Consider the following 22,312-nt stretch of genomic DNA (forward strand, 5'->3'; position numbering starts at 1 on the left):
TAAAGGCCAAGTAGAATAGTTCTAGGTTTTGTCTTGAAGTCAAATCAAGTTGGTGGATGTTGTACATTTGGGAGTTTTTTGGTATAGGTTCTCTCAGTTTCTGGGTAGACTTGAGATATTTTGAAGTGATGGAGTGGTTTTGGGAAACAGATTTTGGGCACAAGGGATTTTCTTTCCCCGTAGTAGAGAGAGTTTATTCTAGGAAGCAGAAGCATGAATACATTTTCAGTATGGAAATGGAAAACAGAAATAGAACTGCTAGTGTTAGCTAGTAGCCTCTTGATCAGAAGGACAGGAGCTCCCTCCATGTATACAATACAGCACACTGGTTTTAAATGTTCTTTTCTTTTCTTTTCTTTTTTAATAGAAATTGCTACTCAAGATTAAAGTACATTTTACTGTTTTTCCTCTGTGAAAGCATCTAACCTGCATGGATTCCAGGGATCCATTGTTTGGACAGAGTGACTCTCCCGCAGCCTTGCCCATCACAGTACGCCTCTCGGGCAGTTCTCGATCGTTGTCTGTGCCCGTGCGGCCACCCCAGCCGCAGCCTCGCTCTGCAGAGGAGTTCCACCTGGTAGACCAACCCGGGCAGCCTCTCTATGAGCTGCAGCCCCTAGGAGGGCCCAGTGCATCGATGGTGAGTGTGTCTGAAAACAGGGGAGATGGTGTATTCACAGAGGAGGGAGCTCTTTTAAGAACTCTTTTATATGGTACTTGTTTGTTGTAACAACGGCTGATTCAGACTTTATCTCTAGCAACAAGGTGAAACTTTTCAGTGGTTCAGTTCGTGCTCCAGCTGGCCTTCCTCAGGTAGGCAAATCCTGTCTGCAGCCATTACTAATTTTATTAAACAACAACTTTTGTCATTATCAAGTCCGGATGTTACTGTGTGATGAGATCTCACAGTTCTACCATTGCTGCTTTCTCTATATTCCCTGGATAAGTGTCTTTGTGGTTTTTTTGGGGGGATTGGAACATTGGCAATAAGCTAACCCACTATGTCTCTCCTCCCTGCCCCGCCCCAATTAATTTGCTTAAAACATCGCTTTGTAATTCTTAACACTCATTTTGTAAAAAGGTAACTCTTTCCAGAGGGTTTGGTTGGCATGTGTTGTACTGTCACTAAAGACACTTCACCCATTTAAAGTATAATAAATCAGAAACAAGATGATATTTTATGTTACACTAGGTTTTGTAACATTGCTGGGAACAAGTCCTTGGTAATTATGGGAAAATATACCATAAGGAGTTAAGTTTTCAAGAATTCTAGGAGATTTGATTTTTATTTTTTTTAAGTCCTGGAGCTTTTCTTCTACCTCCTTTTGCATAAAATGCTGTCCATAGAGGTCAGTTTCTTAGGAGTAAAGGTCAACAATTTTATACGTTGTGATTAATTCTGCTAGTCCATGAATGGAGTTACATTGAATCCAGCTATGAATAGCTTTCAGGCTTTTGAAAGCTTTAATAATAGTGTTGTAAGTTTCAAATAAATGTGTAATTTCCTTTTATCAATTAAAGGGCTATTTTAAAAGAGGGAAAGTAATTTTAAGAAATTGACAATAAATAGGCAGTTTCCTTATTATGTGAAATCAATTTAATTTACAGGCCCCAATTCCAACCAAAATATTTCCTGTTCTGGCAATAAGCAAACCCATTTGTGAACTAGTGCCATTCAAGCTTTGGTGTGATTGCCTTACAGATGATTGTTGCCAGCCAGTCAGAAAATGGACAGGTGCTGCATGTCATTCCTTCTGCCCAGCCGGGAATGGCCCAAGTGATCATTCCTCAAGGTCAGCTTCTGGATGTGACCAGCACACAGGGTGAGTTTAATCTGTGGGACTTGAGGGTGTGTGTTCTCGTGGCTAAGGATTTCCTGCATGATCTCTTTCGTAGCACCTTGTTTGTATGTGTTTCCTTTCCTTAGTCAGTTACAAGACAAAAGTACGTACTTACTGAATCTGCTTTCTGATTCTGAATCTGGCACCCCACACACCACGTTTTCTGTTGGGCAAAAGCCTTGTGAAATAAAAGCTATTATGTTCATTTTAGATATGCAATGGATAGATTGAGATATCGAGCACAAAGCTGCTTCTTGCCTTATTTACCATTCATAAGGATATTTGTGCCAAGTCAGACAGCTGTATTAGCAGCTTCAAATTTTCACTGTCTGTTTACTTCATTTTGAGTGAAGTAGTTAATTCATGTAACGCAGATAGAAGAATTAATGTTCTGGTCTGTTCCAGAGATCACTGGTGATGATGCATCTTTTGTGAAGCCAGGAATGAAGTACCTAGGTAAAAATTTAGTTCCCAGTGAAGAAAATGAGATGTGACTTTCACTTCATTGCTGAATTTTTTCCCTCAGTGTGTGAATTGTCACATTTTAAGTATGTGGTGAGATGCACAACTAGAAGCACAAATTTTAAGCTTTTTGCTAGAAAAGGGCCATAGTGAAATCTGAAGGCATTGATTATTTATCTGCAAGTGTTGCTGGATGGCAAAATGCTGTGTACTAGTTTACATTCACAGAGTAAGACTGAGAACTAGGTTGTCACATTTTGTTAAATTCTCCAAGGTTTTTTAAAATTTTGCATTTTCTGTATAAAATTCTCAAAATCTGAGCAAATTCTCAAAATCTCAGCACTAGGTAAATGCTGCTATGGAATGAGAGCTCAAAGGTAAGACTAGAATCCTGATGCTGGGTGGATAGAAAAGAGTTGGGACTCAAGTCATAATCCAGCCCTTTTCACTTAGAGTTGGAATATGGTTTCATGACCTTGCATTGAAAGGCTTGCTCCTACACTAATGCTCATCCTTCCCTCCCTCTCCACCTGCTCTTGTAGGTGTAAAACCACTCTCTGGTTACAGTGTAGTTGTACGTGACTTTAAGCTGACTGTAAGCCTTTAGTTACTAAAGAATTGCTGCTACTTTTTGTAGGCAATAAGTTGCAATGCTGAATAGTATTTTTGTATTCCCATTTTTCATCCTACATGGGGGTCCCTGTTTGGAAATAGTTCAGTTTCACAGTATTTGAATACATGTTCTACAACAGTGCTACAGGGTTTTTTGTTTGTTTTTTTTCCTAGAGATTTACTGTATAAAAGACTGTACTTATCTGATCTTTAAAAGACAGTTAGGAAGATTTGGTGGTGGTTTACTATGGAGATTAAAGGGGAAGGAGAATGGACTGTCAAACCTTGAGTTTCACTTGCCTGCACATGGTGGTAATGCATGAAATGGCACAGGCTTCAGACTAGGCCGTAGTGTCTTAAGGGCACATCTGTGTAGAAGGAACCAGTGCTTTGAGCTTTGAGCCAGAGTGGTGGTACTCTGAAATGCATACTTTTGAATCTTCTGGAACAAGTTTTCTAGTGGAGTGATTTCTGTACTGAGTCAATAGCTTATCACTTTCTCAGGATGCGGGAAAGAGGTATCTAAAGAGAGGTCCCTTTTCTTTACGTTGAGACCAAAGTATCAAATGTCTGCTTTCACAGTTTTCCGTTATGTTTTTTTTAACTATACACACAGGCTTCAATCTAACAGTATTGTTTTGGCTTATGGATTGCTCCCTGTTATCAAGAAAGGCTAAAACATTTGTTCTAACAGCATGTCAGATTGAGTTACAAGAGGCCTTTTTTTTCTTGTTTAGGTGTTCTTTTCTAAGTACAAAGCAATATCATAATCTCCTTTTTTCTTAGTTGAGAAGCAACCAGTGTGTGATTTGCAGCTGAACAAAATAGTTGTGCAATCCTATATGGATTTGTGAAAATGTAAAGCAGAGTAATTTACAAGTTCTTCTTATTATTTGCTTTGTTGTGGAAGGATTCATTAGCAGTAGCGTGATTACCAAAGTCCTTGAGTATGACCAACCTTATCAAGTGTATCTTCATATGTATGCCTAGAGTTTGAGTATTGATTCACAACTATTAAACTACTTTATCATCTAGAAATCTTATTTCATATGTCAAAATGCTTGCTTTTCCAACACACAGAGGTTAATTGTAGCTTGTCATTTCCCCGTTCTGAGTTCACTTATTAACCAGAAGGCTGTTTTATTTTTGCAAAGATGTTTCGGAAGAGAAGTGTGGTGATGGGAACTTGCAGACTGTGGCGGTGGCTGCTATAGCAGACGGTGCAAGCAGTTACATTCTACATCCACAGGCATCTCTCACCGTATCAAAAAAACCAACCACCAGGTAGGTCAGGAGTTAAAAGGATGAACAATCACTTTGATCCACTGTTAGTACTGCCTTTTTTTCCTGCAGTTTGTTTTTGCAATGGTTATCACAAAATTAGTATAGAATGGAGGTTATGAACCCTTAGTATTACTGAATGATGTCTAACTACCTGTGTTTGTAGGTGGCTTTTGTGTGTGCTAGAGCAGTGGAAAAAGCAATTGAAGTACCTGTATTCCAGAAATAGTTGGATATATTCTGTCCAGAACAGTAGGTGGGCATTTGAAGTAACACAATGCAGATTACTGAAATCACTCCAACTAGACACTAATACTGCCATCCAAGAGTTGAAAGTGATCCAGTGAAGAAGCTGCAGGGAAAGTTGAAGTTTGAGTGAGCAGAATTTCTTGTATGAGTACATTAAAACCTATATAAACTATCCTCCCGCAAGAAGAGCTAATTGTAGAGATAGAGATTTCAATAGTCAGCATTAACAGGAAGAGCCTAATCTTTGTTCTCTGGATAACTTCTTCAGCTTCCTTTGATAAGATATGACAAAGTAGCTGCTAACGGTGTGTTTCAGTAGAACATGTAGACAGGCAGATTGGTTATCAAAATTTCTAAAGTTAAAATAGTTGTTATGTTTTTCTTCTCTTGATGTCCACTTGATTCTGTCCCATACTAAGTGATGTGTACTATTTTAATTCCTGAATACTCTGAAATTCTTTTTTGCTTAAAAAAAACCCGAAACGAAATCATAGAATCATGGAATCATTTAGGTTGGAATAGACCTCTAAGATCATCGAGTCCAACCATCAACCATGCCCCCTAAACCAGTCAAACAAAACAACAACAAAAAACCTCCCCCAAAAAATCTAAAGACGACGTTTGCTCTGTGGACTGCAGGCTGGCTTTGCATTGGTTTACGCTCTTTTGAAATCAAGATGTGGAAGAGATTAATCTCACTACAGCGCAAATTATATATATTCAAGAAACATTTCAAATGAAGAGAAACAGTTTGTGAATGGATTTTGTGGACACAGTCTGTACCTGTTAGAAAAATAATCCTGGAAAGGAGACATATTTGTATGGACAGGAGGTGATGCACTTGAGTTTTGGAATAATAAACAATGAGTAAGCACTGTTTCTGCCCCAGGGTTTAGGGAATGGAGAAACTAGATACTTACATAAAATAGCTATTAGAGCTGGTTTTCAGTAATTTAAAATATACTAAAATGTGCAGCATTTAACAAGTGTTTGATATTGGTTTTAATCTTCAGCATTCTACCATCAGTCTGCATAAGAAAGTTATCAAGATAATCAACCTGTCTATTTCACCATGTTTTGTCTATTGCTGTCAAGCAACAATACTGAGAATACTGAATGCTCAGAGGACTTCTTGAATGTAGAAAACAGTGGGTTTTTTAAATACTTATATTTACTGTGAATTATTTCAACAATGAAATAGAATATGGGGAAAATGAACCCCAGATTTTTAAAGCAAGTTGATACAATATCTATAGTTTGATCATATGCTGTAGGGTTATACATAATGCACTGATCTGATATGTTACCTGTAGTTTAGACTAAATTGTTGCTTTCTTGGATGTCTGTATAGACTTCTGCTATTTTTTTTTATTTATTTTTCAGGGTAGTGGAAGATCCCTTTCCTGTCCCTCTCCAGCCATTGCCACCAAATACGCCTGCATGGGCACGCCGTCTCAGGAACTGTGAGGTGGGCTGAAAAGAATTCTGACTTGATGTCTTAATCATCTAGATCTAAGATATTGATCCTTTTCCATGAAAGGAATAATTCATAGCTGTAGAAATTGTGTTCAAGCTTCCTGGTATTATGAAATAGTACTGGTACAAACTGGTACTACTACCACATTTAAGCACATAAAATGCTATGGTATCCCTTCCTATTTTGGGAATGCTAGCATAACTGACTATCAACAGCTCCTGAAGCAAAAAACGTGCTTCTGAAATCTCAATGCCATACAGCGCTGGGAAAGCCATTGTGCGCCATGTTACAGTTCACTCTTGAACTACAGTGCAAGCTCTGTTGTCTTCTGTTGAGCAAACTGGTTTTTGTTGCCCTTAGTGTTCCATTAATTAAAGACGAAAATTGCTTTTGTATGGTCTAAGTCTGCAGCTGTTCATATTAGTTCATATTGTCACATAGAACTCAAAATCCCTATAACTTGCCAGCGTCAAGTCTGGGACTTAGAGTACCTTAATCTCAATGTTTTACTAAGGATTTCTATTTTAGATACTCTCACAGATTTTTATTTGTTTTTGTACCAGCATGATTACCTGTGCTTGTTTTCTCTTTTGTTAAAAAGTGCTCTGACTTTATTCCCTGTGATGGCTTTTGACCTAAACAGAACTCTCTCTTTATTTGCATATTGTTAGATGTCTACAGAACTGTCCTGATGACTGGGATGATATCAACAGCTAGAATGCATCATAAATCACTTAAAAGGAAGGGAGGGGAGATGGGAAGATTCTTGAGAGATCACCTGTCCCTTCCTCCTGCTACCAGACTCTTCTGATAGATGTTTATTTTGCTTTCTCTTAATACTTTTTTAAAGGAAAACTCAAACCCTCTCTAGCTGGTTCACCTCTTCAGATATCCCTACTATTTGAGGTTTTTCCTCTTGGCTTGGCCACTGATAACTGGAAATTGCAGTTGCAGGGACTTAGAAATTGAATTTCTTTCTGTATCCACTTAGAAATAACTTTTAAATTAAAGTAATATATTAATCTATTCCTCTTTTTATATGCCTTTTATTTCATACAAACAGTACTGTCCACTATTATATCCACTTAAATGTTAAGAGATCAGAAAATCAATAACATGAATTCTTCCATGGTGGAGATACCATTTTCACAGAATGAGTCACTCAATTCAGTTGGCCAGTGAATTGTTAAAGTCCAATAAGATCTAGAACCCTTATTACTGTGTTTTTAGCACTGTGGCACATATTTTCCTGTCCTAACATCCAGGTAGCTTATCTGAATAATTTATTTTTGGTTTCATTTTATAGGAGGACTTGTATTATGATCTGCTTCATCTATCTGAGTCTATTATGAGCAATTTCACCTGCTGTGTTTAAAATTCACAGCAGCAGCATTTATAGAAGAGTTCTTGTTTTTAAAGAAAAGGAAATCAAAATGTCTGTTTGAATGTGTTCTGAGGACAGCCGATGTGTTCTGAGGATGTAGAACATCTGCCTCTGCTGTTCAGCAGAACTAGTGCCCCTACGCATTAATCCTCCCTGTTCCTTTAAAAAAAAAAAGTTATTTTGTTGCTGTTCTGCCTGCAGAATCAGCCCATCCAAGGAGGAGTAACTGAAATTCTCTTCCTCCTTGTGTGTTATTCGCAGAGTTGCTTTGCTGAGTTTGTCAGTTACACAGTGTAAATCCATTGGAGACTACTAGGATGCATGTGCCTTTTCATGGGCACAGACTAGAGACAATGGGATTTTGAGGTGTCATTTATCTTTCAGGTGTGACTGTCTTGCAGAATGATTTGTTACTGGTAACAGGATTGAAAGGTCCAACTGGATTTGGAGATCTAGTAGAGGTGCAGATAATTATATCAACTCACAACTCCACTCTTTCAGTTACTTGCCAGAATAGAAACAAATGTAAACAGTTTTGAAGTCTGTGAATTTCACAGAAGATGCCAGCAGATGAAGCCATGGTATGGCCCGGGTACATGCTGCCAATTGTGAATCCTAGGGAGCTGGCCAGGACCGAAGGGGAATGACTCCTTGGCAATTAGTACTGCAGGCAAATGCTGCAGCTGTCCAAAATTAGCACTAATCTCTGTGTTTGGTGTTGATTCCCTGACTGCCTTGAAATGTTCAGCTTACACTTGCTGTGCGTAGACAGTGTAATGCCTCTGGTATCCTGCTGCTGTTAGTTCACTCAAGGAAAACTGAAGTCTTGATATGTTTACTTCAGTGTAAGCTTTTATGTACCCTTGCTGAGATAAGGCCAACGGGGAGAAAAGGAATGCCCCCTTTTTTGGCTTGTAGCTTGGCCTGGAGTTAAAGGGTTGGAGAGTATTCCATTACTTTGAGATAATTAAATTGTTAATAAAAAGTGGATTTGAAAGAGAAATGGTTATTTTCTACAACCTACTTAGTTTTCAGTGGTCTGATCAGGATGCACTTCCAGCATGTATCAGCATACTGAAATACAGTGTAATTAAAAACACTGCATTAATTAATCAACTGTACAAAGCTAAGTTCATTTGTTTGTGTGGAGCAGATGGTTTCACTTGTCCATTTGTTCCTACTTGGGAAGCTCCTAGAGAGCAGGGATTCTATGTGCTGTATGACTTTCTTCTCCTCCTCCCCTCCCACCAATTTTGGGAAAATGATCAATCTTGCGCAGAAGTAAAGCCCGAATAGGAGACGGTGCCGTAACTGTTACTGCTACTTTTCTGGCACAACAGTTTTATCAGTCTTCTCATCTCCCTAGAGTAAGGCCAATGACCTATTTATAGTGACAGGTATAAGATATGGAAAGAAAAATGCTGGTCACGCAATATTCACTGTGTGGAGTGGTACTGTAATCCCTCTGCGAAAGGGGCATCCCAGGTTTCTGTAAAGAAGGTACTTCTGGTACTTCTCAGGCTGCCTTGCTTCTCCTGGATTTTTCAGATCAAGTTTTGGACGGAAATGTTATTTATAATTTCTGGCTAAACAATTGCCAACTTCTCTTCCCCACCACAGCTGTCTGAGCGCAGCCTATGCAGATTTTCTTAACTGCTGCAGCAGTGGGCTTGCAGTGCAGTGAGCTGCTGAAGTGTAAGCAACTGGTGTCTCAGAACAACTCATGCAGCCGGTGCATACATAACCCTCTGCTTTTGGGCTTGCGCTAGCAGCAGCACTGTGCTGGCCCAGTTCATTCACAAGGTGTTCATTTGTTCTTTGTTGACTTTAGGTCTTGCTAACCACAGACTCAGTGCAGCATGTGTTGAAGTAGATGCATAGACAGTTTTTAGTGCCTCAGAGATACTCTGTGGGAGTCAAGTGAAAATGTTTGCCTAAGACGAATTTGTGTAGGAGGTGATTGCAACTGGTGTGGTGGCAGAAGTGAAGTTGTCCTATGGAAATCAGAGTTGGCAGTAACTGTAATCTTTTCAGGGTTTCTTGGTTTACTTAGGGTCTTGGAGGGCTGACAAACTCCTGACCTCAGTGGGGACTGTTCTGGTGTTAGATCTTATGGTAAATCTATTTGTGAGGATACTAGTATGGGGAAAAAAAACATGAAACACCAAAAATCTGGGCCTGTGTCCTCACCTGCCAGAGTCCCTGACTGCTTTTGTTTTCTTCTGTAATGTTCAGCAGTCAGCTGGGTGAATAATCCTATTATTTCACCTCCTTTCCATGCAGAAAATTGGGGACTCGTACCGCGGCTATTGTGTGAGCGAGACAGAATTAGAGAGCGTTCTAACGCTACACAAGCAGCAAACACAAAGTGTGTGGGGGACGCGCCAGTCTCCAAGCCCAGCCAAACCTGCCACACGGTTGATGTGGAAATCTCAGTATGTCCCATATGATGGGATCCCCTTTGTCAATGCAGGTAACTAACTTTTATTTTAATAACTACTTTCAAAATTTCAACATCAGTTGCTAACTGGCCATAAAGAAGGATCTTTATGGTGTTCCTTAGTGTTGGTAAAGTCAAGGCACAAACATAAAAAAAGAGCAGCTTGGGCACCTCCATGATACAGTCTGAAGGAGCTTGTTTCCCTGAAACCACGGGCTTATGTTTTGTTGTGATTATTTCCTTTTGTTCTTTAGAAATAAATTATTAAGTACCATTTGATGGGGTTTCTTGTGATGAGATCTTTAGGTGGAGATCCCATCTGCTCCATCAGGATGTGAAAGTTCTCGTAAGGGTAAGAGCTTGTTTGAGTGTTCTTGCCTAACTTGGAGATCCTTTGAAGAGTTTGTTCCTCAGGAGCCAATAAACTATTTAAGTGGCACCCTTTAAAAAAACTAATTAAATTTAAAAAACAAAATAAACTGCAACATATGTCAACAGGCAGATTTTTGGTTTTTAAAATGAGTGTGCAGACTTCACAGGTTGGTAATTTAGCTCATGCAGTGCATATGTGAGATTACTAAAGAGTTCATTCAGATATGAAATGAACAGGTTTTAATTGTTACATAGAGATCATGAATGACTGGAATGTAGGTTATGTGCTTGGTTTTTTCTTTTTTTTTTTCTTTCCTGAAAGTAAGTGAAAAAGTGAAATTTTAGCACCAGTTTTAAAGCTTCAGCCATAAACTGTGAGGTATAAGAAAACTAAGAACGAAGCCAAAACAATTTACACTTTTCTTTTTTCCTCAAAATGTATATGAGACATCTTTAGTTCCCTCTAAGATTTGCGTGATAAATTAGTTGCCCCACAGTATGATATTTAGACCAAAAACACACATAGATTTTTTTTTTCTTTAAAATGTTGTAGACTACTAGAGTCTCACATTATTAAATTGTAATATTTTTTGCTTTGCTCAGACCTCCAAACAGGCATTGGGTATATTTTTAACATGTTGCCTTTCCAATACATTTAGGTTTAGTTTATAACTCTCTATGAAGAGCATTCATTAAAATCCTTTACACCTGTAGAGCAGAGGCTGTAAATATGATTTACTGAACTGCAGTTTAAATCCCAGATAACTGAATTCTGAACAATGCAGGACAAAAGTGGTATTTTTGAGGACTTTATCCCTTCTGCATAAGTGTAACCAATCTGTAATACCTTCCCTGCTGTGCTTCAGCTGTGGGAAGGTGGCTAGCTTCCTGTAGTGTAAAATATGCACTAATCATCAAAATCTTGTTTGTTATTTTTAATAAGAATTTTGGATAGTTGATACTTTGATAAAACAAGGGCCCCATCAAATTGCTTTTGAGATTCATATTAGCAAGGACTAGTTTAAAGCTGTTGAAGTCTTTTCAATCCTAGAACTTGTATTTTGCTCTTGAAAAAGAGACAAGGTACCTGTTTGTTATACATAGTTCTCTTTAAATTTCCTATTTCTTTATTTGCATTGATTTTTTAAAGTTGTTTTTTTTAATGTCACACTCTAAGGCAATAAAACATTGGGTATCTTATGGAAACACATTATGTTGCTTTGTGGTTCTTAAAAAGGTTTTGGTTATATCACTTGTTGTATAGGCAGCTCCTTGCCTGCATACTGGAGTATACGAATTATAAATAAAAAATAACTAAACGTGATGTGGAAAAACTTGGGAAAAATTTCTTGACCACTTTAGTGCTATGGCTGTTACCCCTTTTGTTAGAGGTCTGACTAGAAGTCGTCATTTACTTCAAGTTAAGAGCTAAGCAGTATTTCTTTAAGCGTGTCTAGTTTTGTGTGGGTATGCCACACTGAAACAGTGTTATTTAGCAGATAAGAAAGGCTAGACTTGCAAGTAAGAATTTATGGGACAGCATGGTCTGAAGTATTAATTTGAGAGAGGAGGCTGGACGTAGCTGCTGACCTTTGATTTCAGATGTGGATTTTCTCAGTTATTTTGGGGATTCTGCTTCTCTTATGTTTATTACCAGCATTGTGCTCCTTTGGTCACTTGCAAGGCTGCTTATCTTGTAAAGCATTGGTGTTCACCAGGGCAGAATCCAGTATTTTTCCTTCATATATGTTGCAGGTGTGTTGTGAGGTATAATAAGTTTGGGAAGTGCTTTGGAAATGCTCTGTATTCCTTACATGCTGTGAGAGAAGCATTTGCATTGTATTTGAATGCTTGCTACACTTATGTGTTCTGCCTTCTGAAGAGTTTGATGGTAAACAGAAATAACTCTTTTGGAACTCTCATCTTTTCTGTAGTTACCGTTTTACTGTAATACCTTCAGTGGTTGCTTGAATAAATAGAGTGCATTACTTTCTGTTCCCAGGAAGCAGAGCCATTGTAATGGAGTGCCAATATGGACCAAGGAGGAAAGGGTTCCAGCCCAAAAAAGCTGGTGAGCAGGAAAGCATCTCTGGCCATCTGTACAAAGCCACTTGTCCAGCAAGGTAAGAATTGTCTATAAAGCTGGAAGAGCTACTCAGCGTCCTAAGAAAGCATTCTTTCTGTGAGTCTTGATGGAGCACTCTTTGGGGGTGGTAGCTGATATGCACTGTAGCTCTTAGCTTCATCTCCTTGTTAACTTGAGGTTGATACTTATTTAGAGAGAAGGAGGAAATGCTGTCCTGTTAAACTGAATAAGGCTGAGATTTGATAGGTTGCCTGGTTGCAAAGTAGCAGTACATCAGGATGTGGAGTACAAGTGGGAATCATTCTCTACCTAAGCATTAGTTACTTATTGTGGTGTCCTGTAGTGGCCATTTTTGGTCCTAAAACTTTGTCATCTTATTTGTTGTTTTTCCTTCAGACTTTTAATTGCACTCATATCAGCCAATCATCCTAATTTAGTAGATGTTCTATTTGCTGAAGGAGTTACAGTTTTTCCTGTTCACTGGGACTTTCTCCTTGTTCAACACTAATGGGTTTTTTTCCTTGTCCTTGAGCATTCTCCTGGGTGCTTGTTCAGTTTTTATTGAGCTAAGAGTGTGTTTACCTGGACAGTTGCAGCTAGGTATGTATGTGCTCACTTCTGGCTTCAAGCTGGGTGAACTACAGCCTGTTCAGAAATGGTGTGTTTTTACTATACTGAGGGACAGAGGGTTTTTGCTGAGGTGCAAAATGACTCTGGCTGAGTGGCTTCCAGATCAGAACAGAAGTGTGTCTGTCTGCATCCATCTCTGTTGATGTGTCCTTAACAATTCTACAGTTCTCTTAGAGGCTTTTCACCCCCTGCAGCACTCTGCTTGAACTTTTTCTATACTAATATGTGATATGAAGTAGGTGGGGGTTTTGCCTTTGCTCCCTGAGGGCAAAGTATACTGAAGGAGAATTTTTTTTTATCCCCTCTCCCACCCCACCCCCCCCGCCCCCTCTTGGCAGGATCTATATTAAAAAGGTTCAAAAGTTTCCGGAATACAGGGTTCCTACTGACCCTAAAATTGACAAGAAAATCATAAGAATGGAGCAGGAGAAAGCATTCAACATGCTGAAGAAGAACTTGATAGATGCTGGCGGTGTCCTCAGGTGAAACTTCCACTTTTTTCTTTATCTTGACAAATGAAGCAAAAAAGAGCAATAATTTTCTTGGTTTGATTTAATTTTTACTTAGTCACTTTATTAAGGCTCTTGCTTAATATCAATAGTAAAAAATCCCACAATGTCAGTAAGACTTATGTGGCTTTGGAGTATTAATATGGTGGAACTTCAGCAGATGTTTTCATGCAGGAAATAGATAGAAATAGTTTTATTTGGGGGTTTGAGCTGGTTTATTTTGCATTGAAAGGTGTGAGAGGGCCCTGAGCTCTGAAAGGCAGTATCTTCCAGCTCAGAGGCTGTAAAAACTTAAGTCAGTCTAACTAGGTTGTTTGTGATTGTCAGTCTGTTCCCCTATTTTTTGCCTTTGCTTGAGAATTGTGTGTAGAAATTCTTTCCTTCTTGCCAGGTGGTATGTACAGTTACCCACTCAGCAAGCCCACCAATATCATGAAATGGAAACTTCCTGTCTCCCTTCTTCACCCTCCCATTTGTCTGCATCTTCTCCTGAGGAGGAGGAGGAAGTTGTTAGAGATGAGAACTGTACTCTGCCTTCCCGACTTCATCCTCAAGTGGCAGACAAGATCCGAGAACTGGTGTCTCAGGGAATAGAGCAGGTCTATGCAGTGAGGAAGCAACTAAGGTACACAACTGTCTGACATGCTCTCAGTCTGTAGTGCTGTATCTACTTTTGCATTTGATTAATTTGGTTTGCAACTAAATGGCAGTGCTGATGCATTACTGAGAATATTTCCTATATGTCATGAGAATCTGTTTTTCCCAGCTTTTGTCTCCTCTTTCCATTTTATTATAGGTAGCCACTAAGAGCTGCTGTCCTCCTAACGTTAGTTGAATAAATGGGGATTTTTAATTCAAAACTCTGTAGCAGATGCACAAAGAACTGGGTCAGAAGATCATCTAGCTTGCTCTTGTCTTGTCATTGCAACAAGGGGAGGGAGAAGGTAGCAGTGTCTATAACAGAGAGAGATAGCACAATATATTTTAAATACACACGTTTTAATGTCCTTTAACATGTGACAGAAAGTATGTGGAAAGAGAATTATTCAAGCCTGATGAAGTGCCAGAAAGACATAACCTGTCCTTCTTCCCCACTGTGAATGACATCAAGAACCACATTCATGAAGTGCAGAAATCCCTGAGGAATGGTGAGATGGTGTATAATTCAGAAAGTATCCCAGCAATGGTACGTTGGCCTTTGTGTTTCTTTCTGATTTTTGGAGTTAAATATTGGAAATCTTGTTTTAAATTTTTACCACTTAACTGTATTTCATCCAAAATGCTCTATGATTTTGTATTTCCAGCAGCAATATTTTCAGTGGAATCTCTGGCTGAGCAAGATTGGATTAAATGTGACTAAAACCTTCTGACCTTATTTAGTATTTATCTCATCAGCATTCGATTGCTATCAGTTGATTGAAAAATTGCAATACTAGCACTTCATGATGACTGCATTAACTGAAAGCCATGTGGTGTAGAAAAACTGGCATGCATCAGAAAATTTTATTCCTGGCTTTGTCATTGTCTGTGTTTTGGAGAGGTTACTACTACTTTCCTGTATCTGAAAAATGGGGATGAAGTATGTCTCAGGCAGTCTAAATTAGGCCTTGCACAACATTTTGAATGTGTAAATATTAATAAATGCACTTTATAGCAAGTGGAGTAAGCATGAAGTAGGTACTTCAGAATGCTCAGTAACTCTGACATGTTGTTCCTTAATTTTCTTCCAACTATTGAGTAATAAGGGATACACAGTGACCCTAGTTTTCCCAGTTACAAGGCTGACTGCTGAAGAATTGCTGATTTAAAATCAGCTTTGACAAACTGTACTGTTAAATCATGCTGTCATGAGTCTTTTCCCTCTCCCTACACTGCTTTTGGCCCAGGTGAGTGAGTGATAACTTGTTAGTTAGCCAGATGGTTTGACTGTTTTCTATTTTAAAGTCTTTGAATTGTCATGAGCAGACTTTAGCCTTCCTGATATAGTCCATGTTAAAAAATCTTTTACAGTAATTTTTTTTTTTTTTTTTTTTGGTAAACCAAGAGCTCCCAAAATGCATGGTTGTAAGAAAGTGTTGGTTTAGACACTGTTTTCCTATGAGTCCTGTATTGAGCCTATGTTCCTGTAATAGATAAACTTGCACCCTTTCTGAGAACTGAGATCTTTTTCCTTTCAGCTGCAGTGGACCACAGACAGTGGGAATGTTCTCACAGAGACAGTGACTGTAACATTTGCCTCACCACCTTCAGATGGTAGGACTGCATTAATAACTTAGCTGTCTCCAAATGTGATTTATTTTATTAGCTATGTCACAGAAGTTCCGTTTCCTTCCAGAGAGGTTGCTGTCATGTTCTGTCACTCAGCTGAACTTAAGAAGAATTATTTTGGTGTGTCTTTGGCATACTTTTTTTTTAACTATTTGACTGCATGTGTGGAAAAATACGTGTAGTCATGATGGGGTTGGCAGAAGTATCAAAATTATAAATTTGGCTTTTATTTAGCATCCTCAAGTGACTGAAGATTTTAATGGGATGGTTATGTGGAAAGAACATCTTGTCTTAGATGAAGGTGCATAATAACACCTGTGTAGACAGAATTAAATTCCTACTGAACAGCTATATCTGTCAGGGCACACAACACCCAGGAGCCAACTGGGTACTTAAGTTCCTTGATGGTTTGTGCTTCACAAATGCTTAAACATCTTGCTAAAGAGGACTTGAATGCATATTGGGTTTCCTGCTTTTCACAAAGTCATTGGCTTGATGAGTTCCACTGCTAGATTCAGTCCCTGAACAAGGAATGCTGTATTTCTGTTGCCAGAATTGAGAGCACTGTTTTCCATTTTTCCTTAATGCTTAGAATAGAAATAGAAACACAGGTGTTTAGTGGCAGCAGAGCTGTGAGATATGTTTTTTCAGTTCTTTATGTGGTGTAACCTCTTTATTAATGTGAGGCTAAAGTAGCATCTCTTCCCAGCGACTGCTGAGCCACCTAACAAAGTGTTAAACTTCCTCCTACTCTGCTGCAAAACCAGAGTGTAGATAGTGTAGATTTCTACAGAAACTTGATTTTATGTGTTCATGGTCAAAGGTTTGGTTTTTTTTGAAGACACTGGTTACACTACTTTTCCTTTGTTGAAAGTGGGTTCCTACTACTATTACTTCAACTTCAAAACATGTACTAAACCAAATACGGGTGTTTGTAAGTAGGTCTACTTGCTACCCACATAGTTAGGATTACACATAGGCTGAGATGGTAACTGATAATAAATTTAAAATGAGAGATGATTGTGCCCTTTTCCCCAGGTTTCAAGGATATTTTGTCTACTGTGACACCAAAAAAACTTTTCTGCATGTTTGTGGATCCTTTCCCCATCCCTTGTTTAATAAGTTTGTTATGAAACTCATCAGGAAAGTTGTTGGCTTTTAGCAGGGATATTATTGCAGCAAGGTGGAAGAGCCTAACTGTTTGCATACATTAAGATAATGCTGCAGACTTCTTATATGTTTTTAATCTCAGTGGTGCTGCCAGCTTGTTTTCCCATTTAGCTGGAACATGGTGGTGGGTACTTTTTGTTCCAGACAGCTGATAGAGAAGTCTACAGGGACCAAAGGGGCACTGCCACAGTTGTCATGTTTAAAGACTTACTCATGTCAAGAGTTATCCTCCACTGTGGTTCTTGCCTGAAGAAGTCCTGATGTGTTTGGGTTTCTTACCCCTTTGGCCCCTGTCACTTCATGACCTATTTCTTATCTTTGTTGTAGTAGGAAATATAAACCCCCAGACGTTTGGCTACTGTGTGATTTCTCCTAAATGACTTGGTGAACCTAATTTACGTGGAGCTGTTCCATGCACACCAGTGCATTTACAGTTAAAAAGGCCAATGTTGGGCTTTGTTTTGTTTGGGATTTTTTAAACTCTTATTTTAGCTGTTGCTGCAATGGATCAATTTGAACAGAAAAGCATCATGTATGCTTGGTGCTCTTAGAGCAAGAATTTCAGTCTTGACAACTGTCAGAGGACAACAGGTAAATTTTTAGGCTCAGTTTGAATTAGTGTCCCTCTTTTTTAAGGAAGTCTTTTTTTTTAGGAAAAAAAGGAATTTGCAATATGAGCAGACTTACTGTGCTTAAACTTGCATGTCTATGTTAATATTTCTATTACTGTGCTTTTATGGAGAGACACAGAATAGTTGTGCCTTCAACAGCTGTGATAGAGCTCAGCAGGGATGACTTTTGGTATGAACTGTCTGAATGCTGGCAAAGGTTCAGGAAGACCAGTTCTTGTTTTCTTTGTCTTTCACAGATAATTTTCTAAGGCATTGTAGCCTATCAAATGTGTAAACATCTATCCAGTGACATACTGAATTTTAAAGGAAGCTAGAGAATTGGATTTGTTTAGTTTTCTGCATATGTGCACCAATTCAGTGAACATAAGCAGATACTCTAATCCCAGCATATCTTGTCTTCCCTTATATATGTGGGTATGTGTTTGTACACATTGCAAACACATGTTTATAGTTGTAATACAAGTCTAAGCAAAAAAAAAGAAGCCTGACTGAAAAAATCGGCTCTCATTAATTTATGTGAAGTGGTAGCAAGGGAAAACACTGTCTTTTCAAACTTTTGTGTGTACACGTTTTTTTTTCATTTTCACTTGTGCTGAATGGGGACAAATTTACATTTAAGAAACCAAACAATAACAGAACTAAACCCAGCTGTTTGTTTTCTTGTTGCGCAGAACTCCATATCACTATGTGATACAGCTTTCTCTGTTCTCTCCTCGGTGTAAGAATCACTGTAACTATCAAACTTAAGTGTGCTCCCTTTTACATCTTCTATGAAGTATAATGACAAGTGAGATAAAGTACCTTTGTGTAATATATATTTGGGGCTTTTTAACTTCTGGCATTCATACTGAATGCCCATGCAGTCTAAGGAGTGGTTAGATTAGGAGTTGAACTATTAGCTTTATTCCTAGGCATGTTGGTGTAGAATACACCAAGGAAAGAACACCAAGAATACACTAAGGGAAGAACTACCATATCTTCCTACATGTGAATATTCACATATGCATATGGAATCTCTGTATAGTGTTAAAAAGAGCCTAAATATTTGAAGTAGTTGTGTTCAAGAAGATTTATAGAATGTATTTTATGGTCAGTTACAATTAAGAGTTAGAGTTTGCGTATCAGTATATGTGTTACAAAATGTATCTCCACTCACTTAGATTGCTGGAAACTTTTGTATGATTTCCTGTTAGAAAACTGTTTGCAATTGGCCATTCTCAATTTTTTTCCATTCACCAGGCTAATCTACATGCACAGGGCAAGGTCTTCTTTTACAGTTATAGCGGTGAAACTGCAAAACAAGAGGCTAAGCAATGTCTGCTTGTGTCTGGATAAATCTTAACCAAAATGTTCTGGGTGGCTCAAACAGGAAATGGAATGATCCCATGGGAATTTTTCTTGCAGAAATTGCTACAAGTGAATCTCAATTTTTACAAGTCTTCAGGAAATGAAGTCCATCATTCTTGCATTAATAAGAATTTTGAGGATATGATGTAATCTGTAGGCTGAAAGGCCTCCAGATAAATGGACTTTTGGTGACATATTGCATAGAAGTTATCCTAATTCCATGAAGATGTTTGGAAGGGAATGGTGAGGCTTAGAGGATTTCCTGCGTAGATTTTTGTTTTGGAAGACAGCCCTTTCTTTTGATGCCTGTCTGTTACTGAGCCCTTACTGAGGTGTATGTATTGTCAAATTATTTGATTGCTGCTTTGATAGAAATGTTTCAGCTTTTATGCTATAACTAGAAATTCAAAGTACAGTGTGGGGTGCAATTACTTTGCTCTCCGCAATGGATTTATTGGTACTTCTTTTTTCACTCTGAACAGGCACATACAATCTTCCTACAGCGTTGTCTTTTTCTCATACTCAGCCTTTTTTCTTTAGCATCCAAGTTCTTCTGCAAAGAGAACAGCATATATGTATACGCATGTCTTTTATATGTCTATATAGAGATCGAAGGGGTTTGTTCAGTTTGCAGGGGAGGCTTTTAAACAGGAAGAAGAAATTTGTCATAACTGCTTCTTCTCTGTGGCACTGTAGGGAGCTCAGCAGGGGAGTCAGTTGTCACCAAAGCAGAATCCAACCAGAGCGGGGAGTCCTTACTACCAGAAACAGCTCAGCTGTTGTCTTCACTCTCTTCAATTCAGCCCAAGATATTTGCACAACTTCAGGTACAGTCAAGTTGTTTACAGAACGTCAGATGTTGTGTGCTGGGAATGCTGAAGGTGAGCTGAGAACTGGAAGTTCCCTCACAGCTAATGACCCAAACACTGGCTAGGTAACGCGGACTTTGAAATAGCTGTCAGCTCTTATGTTGGCCTCTCTTGCATGTCACAGAGCATATAGCTGTGGTGCAGGGGATCCCACTACCATCTTCTGACACTTTGAAGTTAGGGTCTTTTGTGAAAGCAAAACTAAGAGGATGAAGGTAGTGGGTTTCTGCCTCAGACCAAGCGTCAATTAATTTTCCACGTGGTCCAGTCTTCATAATGAAGATGCTGCAAAACTGAGGAGATAATTCAGTCTTATTTATTCCTTTAAAACCTCCTCCAGCCTCTTAAGAAAATATGTTAAAATCCTAAAACTGTTTCCAGCTCAGATCTTTAAATTTCCAGGTTGAAAGGCTGAAGAGTGGGGATAAGAATGTCATGCTAAAAGAGCTTCTTCTAAAGTTCACCTTCCTTTAAAGCTGGTTCTTTTAGCCTTCTTCCCTAACTACTTATTTGAAAAGCTACCTTCACACTTCTTGAACCCCAATGAAATGCATGATCTCTTCCCTAGAAATATAGTCTGCAGTAAGGTGCTGTTTTACTTGCTGTTTCCCTCTCTTTCTCAAGACAGCCTGGCTCCACCTCACTCCCTTTTTTTTTTTTCAAAGCAGTATGCTTAGCTTTTAGTGCCCACCTCTTGTGGAAATGGCCAGTATCAGGGAATTATTTGAAACTGAATATCAATCCAAAATTAGAGCTTTATGGTCATAAGCAGTCTTCTAGATGCTGCTGGATACCATTGTCCTAATTGTTTTTAATACAACTTTAACCTAGGGTTGCGGGGATTGACTGTTCAAAAGAGATGATGTATAGGAAGTCAGAAGCTAACCACTTCCAGCATTCCAAAATACGTGCCATTAAATGCAAATTCCTTCTGCTGTAAATACTAGTATGTGAGGAGTTCTGCCTTCTCTTTCACAGGGATTACAGCTGCAGTCAACTTTTACCTCCACAAATGGATCAACAGCCCTGATAGCTGTAAATAACCATTCCCCTCCCAGCCCTGCAAGTCTCCTGGATTCCATAGGGAGTGCAATAACCAGCCATTCTCTAGTACTCAGTCAGGGACACAGTCTGCAAGCAGGTGCTGGCCTAACACAGCATAGCACTGCTGCCTCTGCTTTTGGGACTCCGCCTGGCTGTGATCAGAGTTTGGTCACCATGGGCCAGTTGGTAGCAGTTGGAGGGGTAGATGACTCCAGAAGCCTAGAAGGAGGAGTTCATCAGATTCTCCTGGGAGATGTACACACTATTCCAGTACAGATTGTGGACAGCCATCCAGCACTTCGTAAGTTGCAGTCTTCCCAATAATATGTAAATAAAGAAAATATGGTGGATTTTGGTTTTTGTGTGTCTTGAAGAAAGGAGAGAAATGTGTTGATAATGGGGAACTCCAGTGTAGACTTCTTTCAGCTGATTCTAATTAGTTTTTGCTGTGAAAACATGCTGAGTGTAAAAACAAAAAAAAAACAAGAAAAAACCCTTTAGTTTTTGCTGTAAAAAGGTGACTTCTTAGTTAAACTGCTTATCACTTTCTTTGTCCAATTACCAACTTATTTGATTAACACAATATTTTTGCCAAAAATCCTAATATTTAGCTAAAATTATGATCTTCAAAATAATTTTTTTAAAGGAAAAATAAGAATAGAAAATAGCCAATACTGAATCTAGTTAGAGCTCTTTGGAAAGAAATGTGGGGGTTTTGGTGACTTCTTTCTTTGCACCATCCCAGCAGATTTTTGAATTTTTTAATAAACTTTTACTAGGATCCTGTAGTCATCAATATGCTTTAGCAGTGATCAGTTGGAGTTGTACATAATTGCTTGGAATTTCAAACTTCTATTTGAAAATACTTTTAAAAAAATACACAGTAAACACTGTAAATAAATAACTTTCTATCAAAATAGAAGGCTCCTTAAAACCATTGTTATCAAATATAGATAAAGTCTTTGAATTCTCAGCCATGGAACCTGACTAAGAATGAAAGCTTGCATTCTCAAAGAATGATTTCTAATTCTTGGTGAAGAACATTTATTAGATATGGAGCATATATAGATCATTGCAACATAATCTTTTGACTTTTCAGAGAGTCTGAAATGTTAGCCGTGCAATGCTTTATTATTTCTGTATTATCTTTTATTGTCATCTATGACTTCTAAAAAGATGACTCTTGAGTAGTTTTGCAGGAACATGTAGGTAAAGATGTGCTAGATCATAGCCTACACCTTTGTAATGCCATAGCGATAATTATCTCCATATGTCCTGATGACTTTCGCAGGTCAGCAAAACTTAACTTGTACTAAATTCTGTAATATTCTGAAAATAGAAATATAAGACTAGATGAAGAAGTAAAAAGGAAATAAAGGGTACATGAGGAAATATACTGAAATTAATAAGTGTTAAAGTAATATTGGGATATTTTACTGTGGCAGTATGATCAAATTCAAGGGATTTTCTGCCCACTGTACTCAAATGTTTGTGTAACTGGTTGTTTTCCCTTTTATAATTGAATTTGACTGATCTTCTGAGAAATTATGTTTTCATTCAGGGTAAAAGAATTTCAGAGAAGTTATCAAATTTACCTTGTCCATTCAGTTGTTTAATCCATTCGTTCAATCTAGATGTT

At 38.4% G+C, this 22,312-nt stretch overlaps 1 protein-coding gene across 6 annotated transcripts in view; it reads left to right on the forward strand.

The window, feature by feature from the left end:
* Window positions 1–22,312, forward strand: part of CARF (calcium responsive transcription factor) — a 40,981-nt gene that overhangs the window by 6,829 nt on the left and 11,840 nt on the right. For 2 of the 6 annotated variants that reach the window (XM_049803560.1, XM_049803568.1), the window contains exons 3-14: window positions 419–640; window positions 1,703–1,823; window positions 4,070–4,199; window positions 5,829–5,913; window positions 9,590–9,779; window positions 12,121–12,241; window positions 13,173–13,316; window positions 13,735–13,968; window positions 14,367–14,529; window positions 15,521–15,596; window positions 19,457–19,587; window positions 20,608–20,974. In XM_049803560.1, the coding sequence (XP_049659517.1) occupies window positions 419–640; window positions 1,703–1,823; window positions 4,070–4,199; window positions 5,829–5,913; window positions 9,590–9,779; window positions 12,121–12,241; window positions 13,173–13,316; window positions 13,735–13,968; window positions 14,367–14,529; window positions 15,521–15,596; window positions 19,457–19,587; window positions 20,608–20,974 (1,984 nt within the window). Of the gene's footprint in view, window positions 1–367; window positions 641–1,702; window positions 1,824–4,069; window positions 4,200–5,828; window positions 5,914–9,589; window positions 9,780–11,906; window positions 12,010–12,120; window positions 12,242–13,172; window positions 13,317–13,734; window positions 13,969–14,366; window positions 14,530–15,520; window positions 15,597–19,456; window positions 19,588–20,607; window positions 20,975–22,312 lie in introns of those variants that run through there. The other 4 variants (XM_049803577.1, XM_049803583.1, XM_049803605.1 and 1 more) reach the window with 4 other exon arrangements.

The sequence above is a fragment of the Accipiter gentilis genome, chromosome 1, assembly GCF_929443795.1.
Source record: "Accipiter gentilis chromosome 1, bAccGen1.1, whole genome shotgun sequence".
Taxonomy (NCBI): Eukaryota; Metazoa; Chordata; class Aves; order Accipitriformes; family Accipitridae; genus Astur; species Astur gentilis.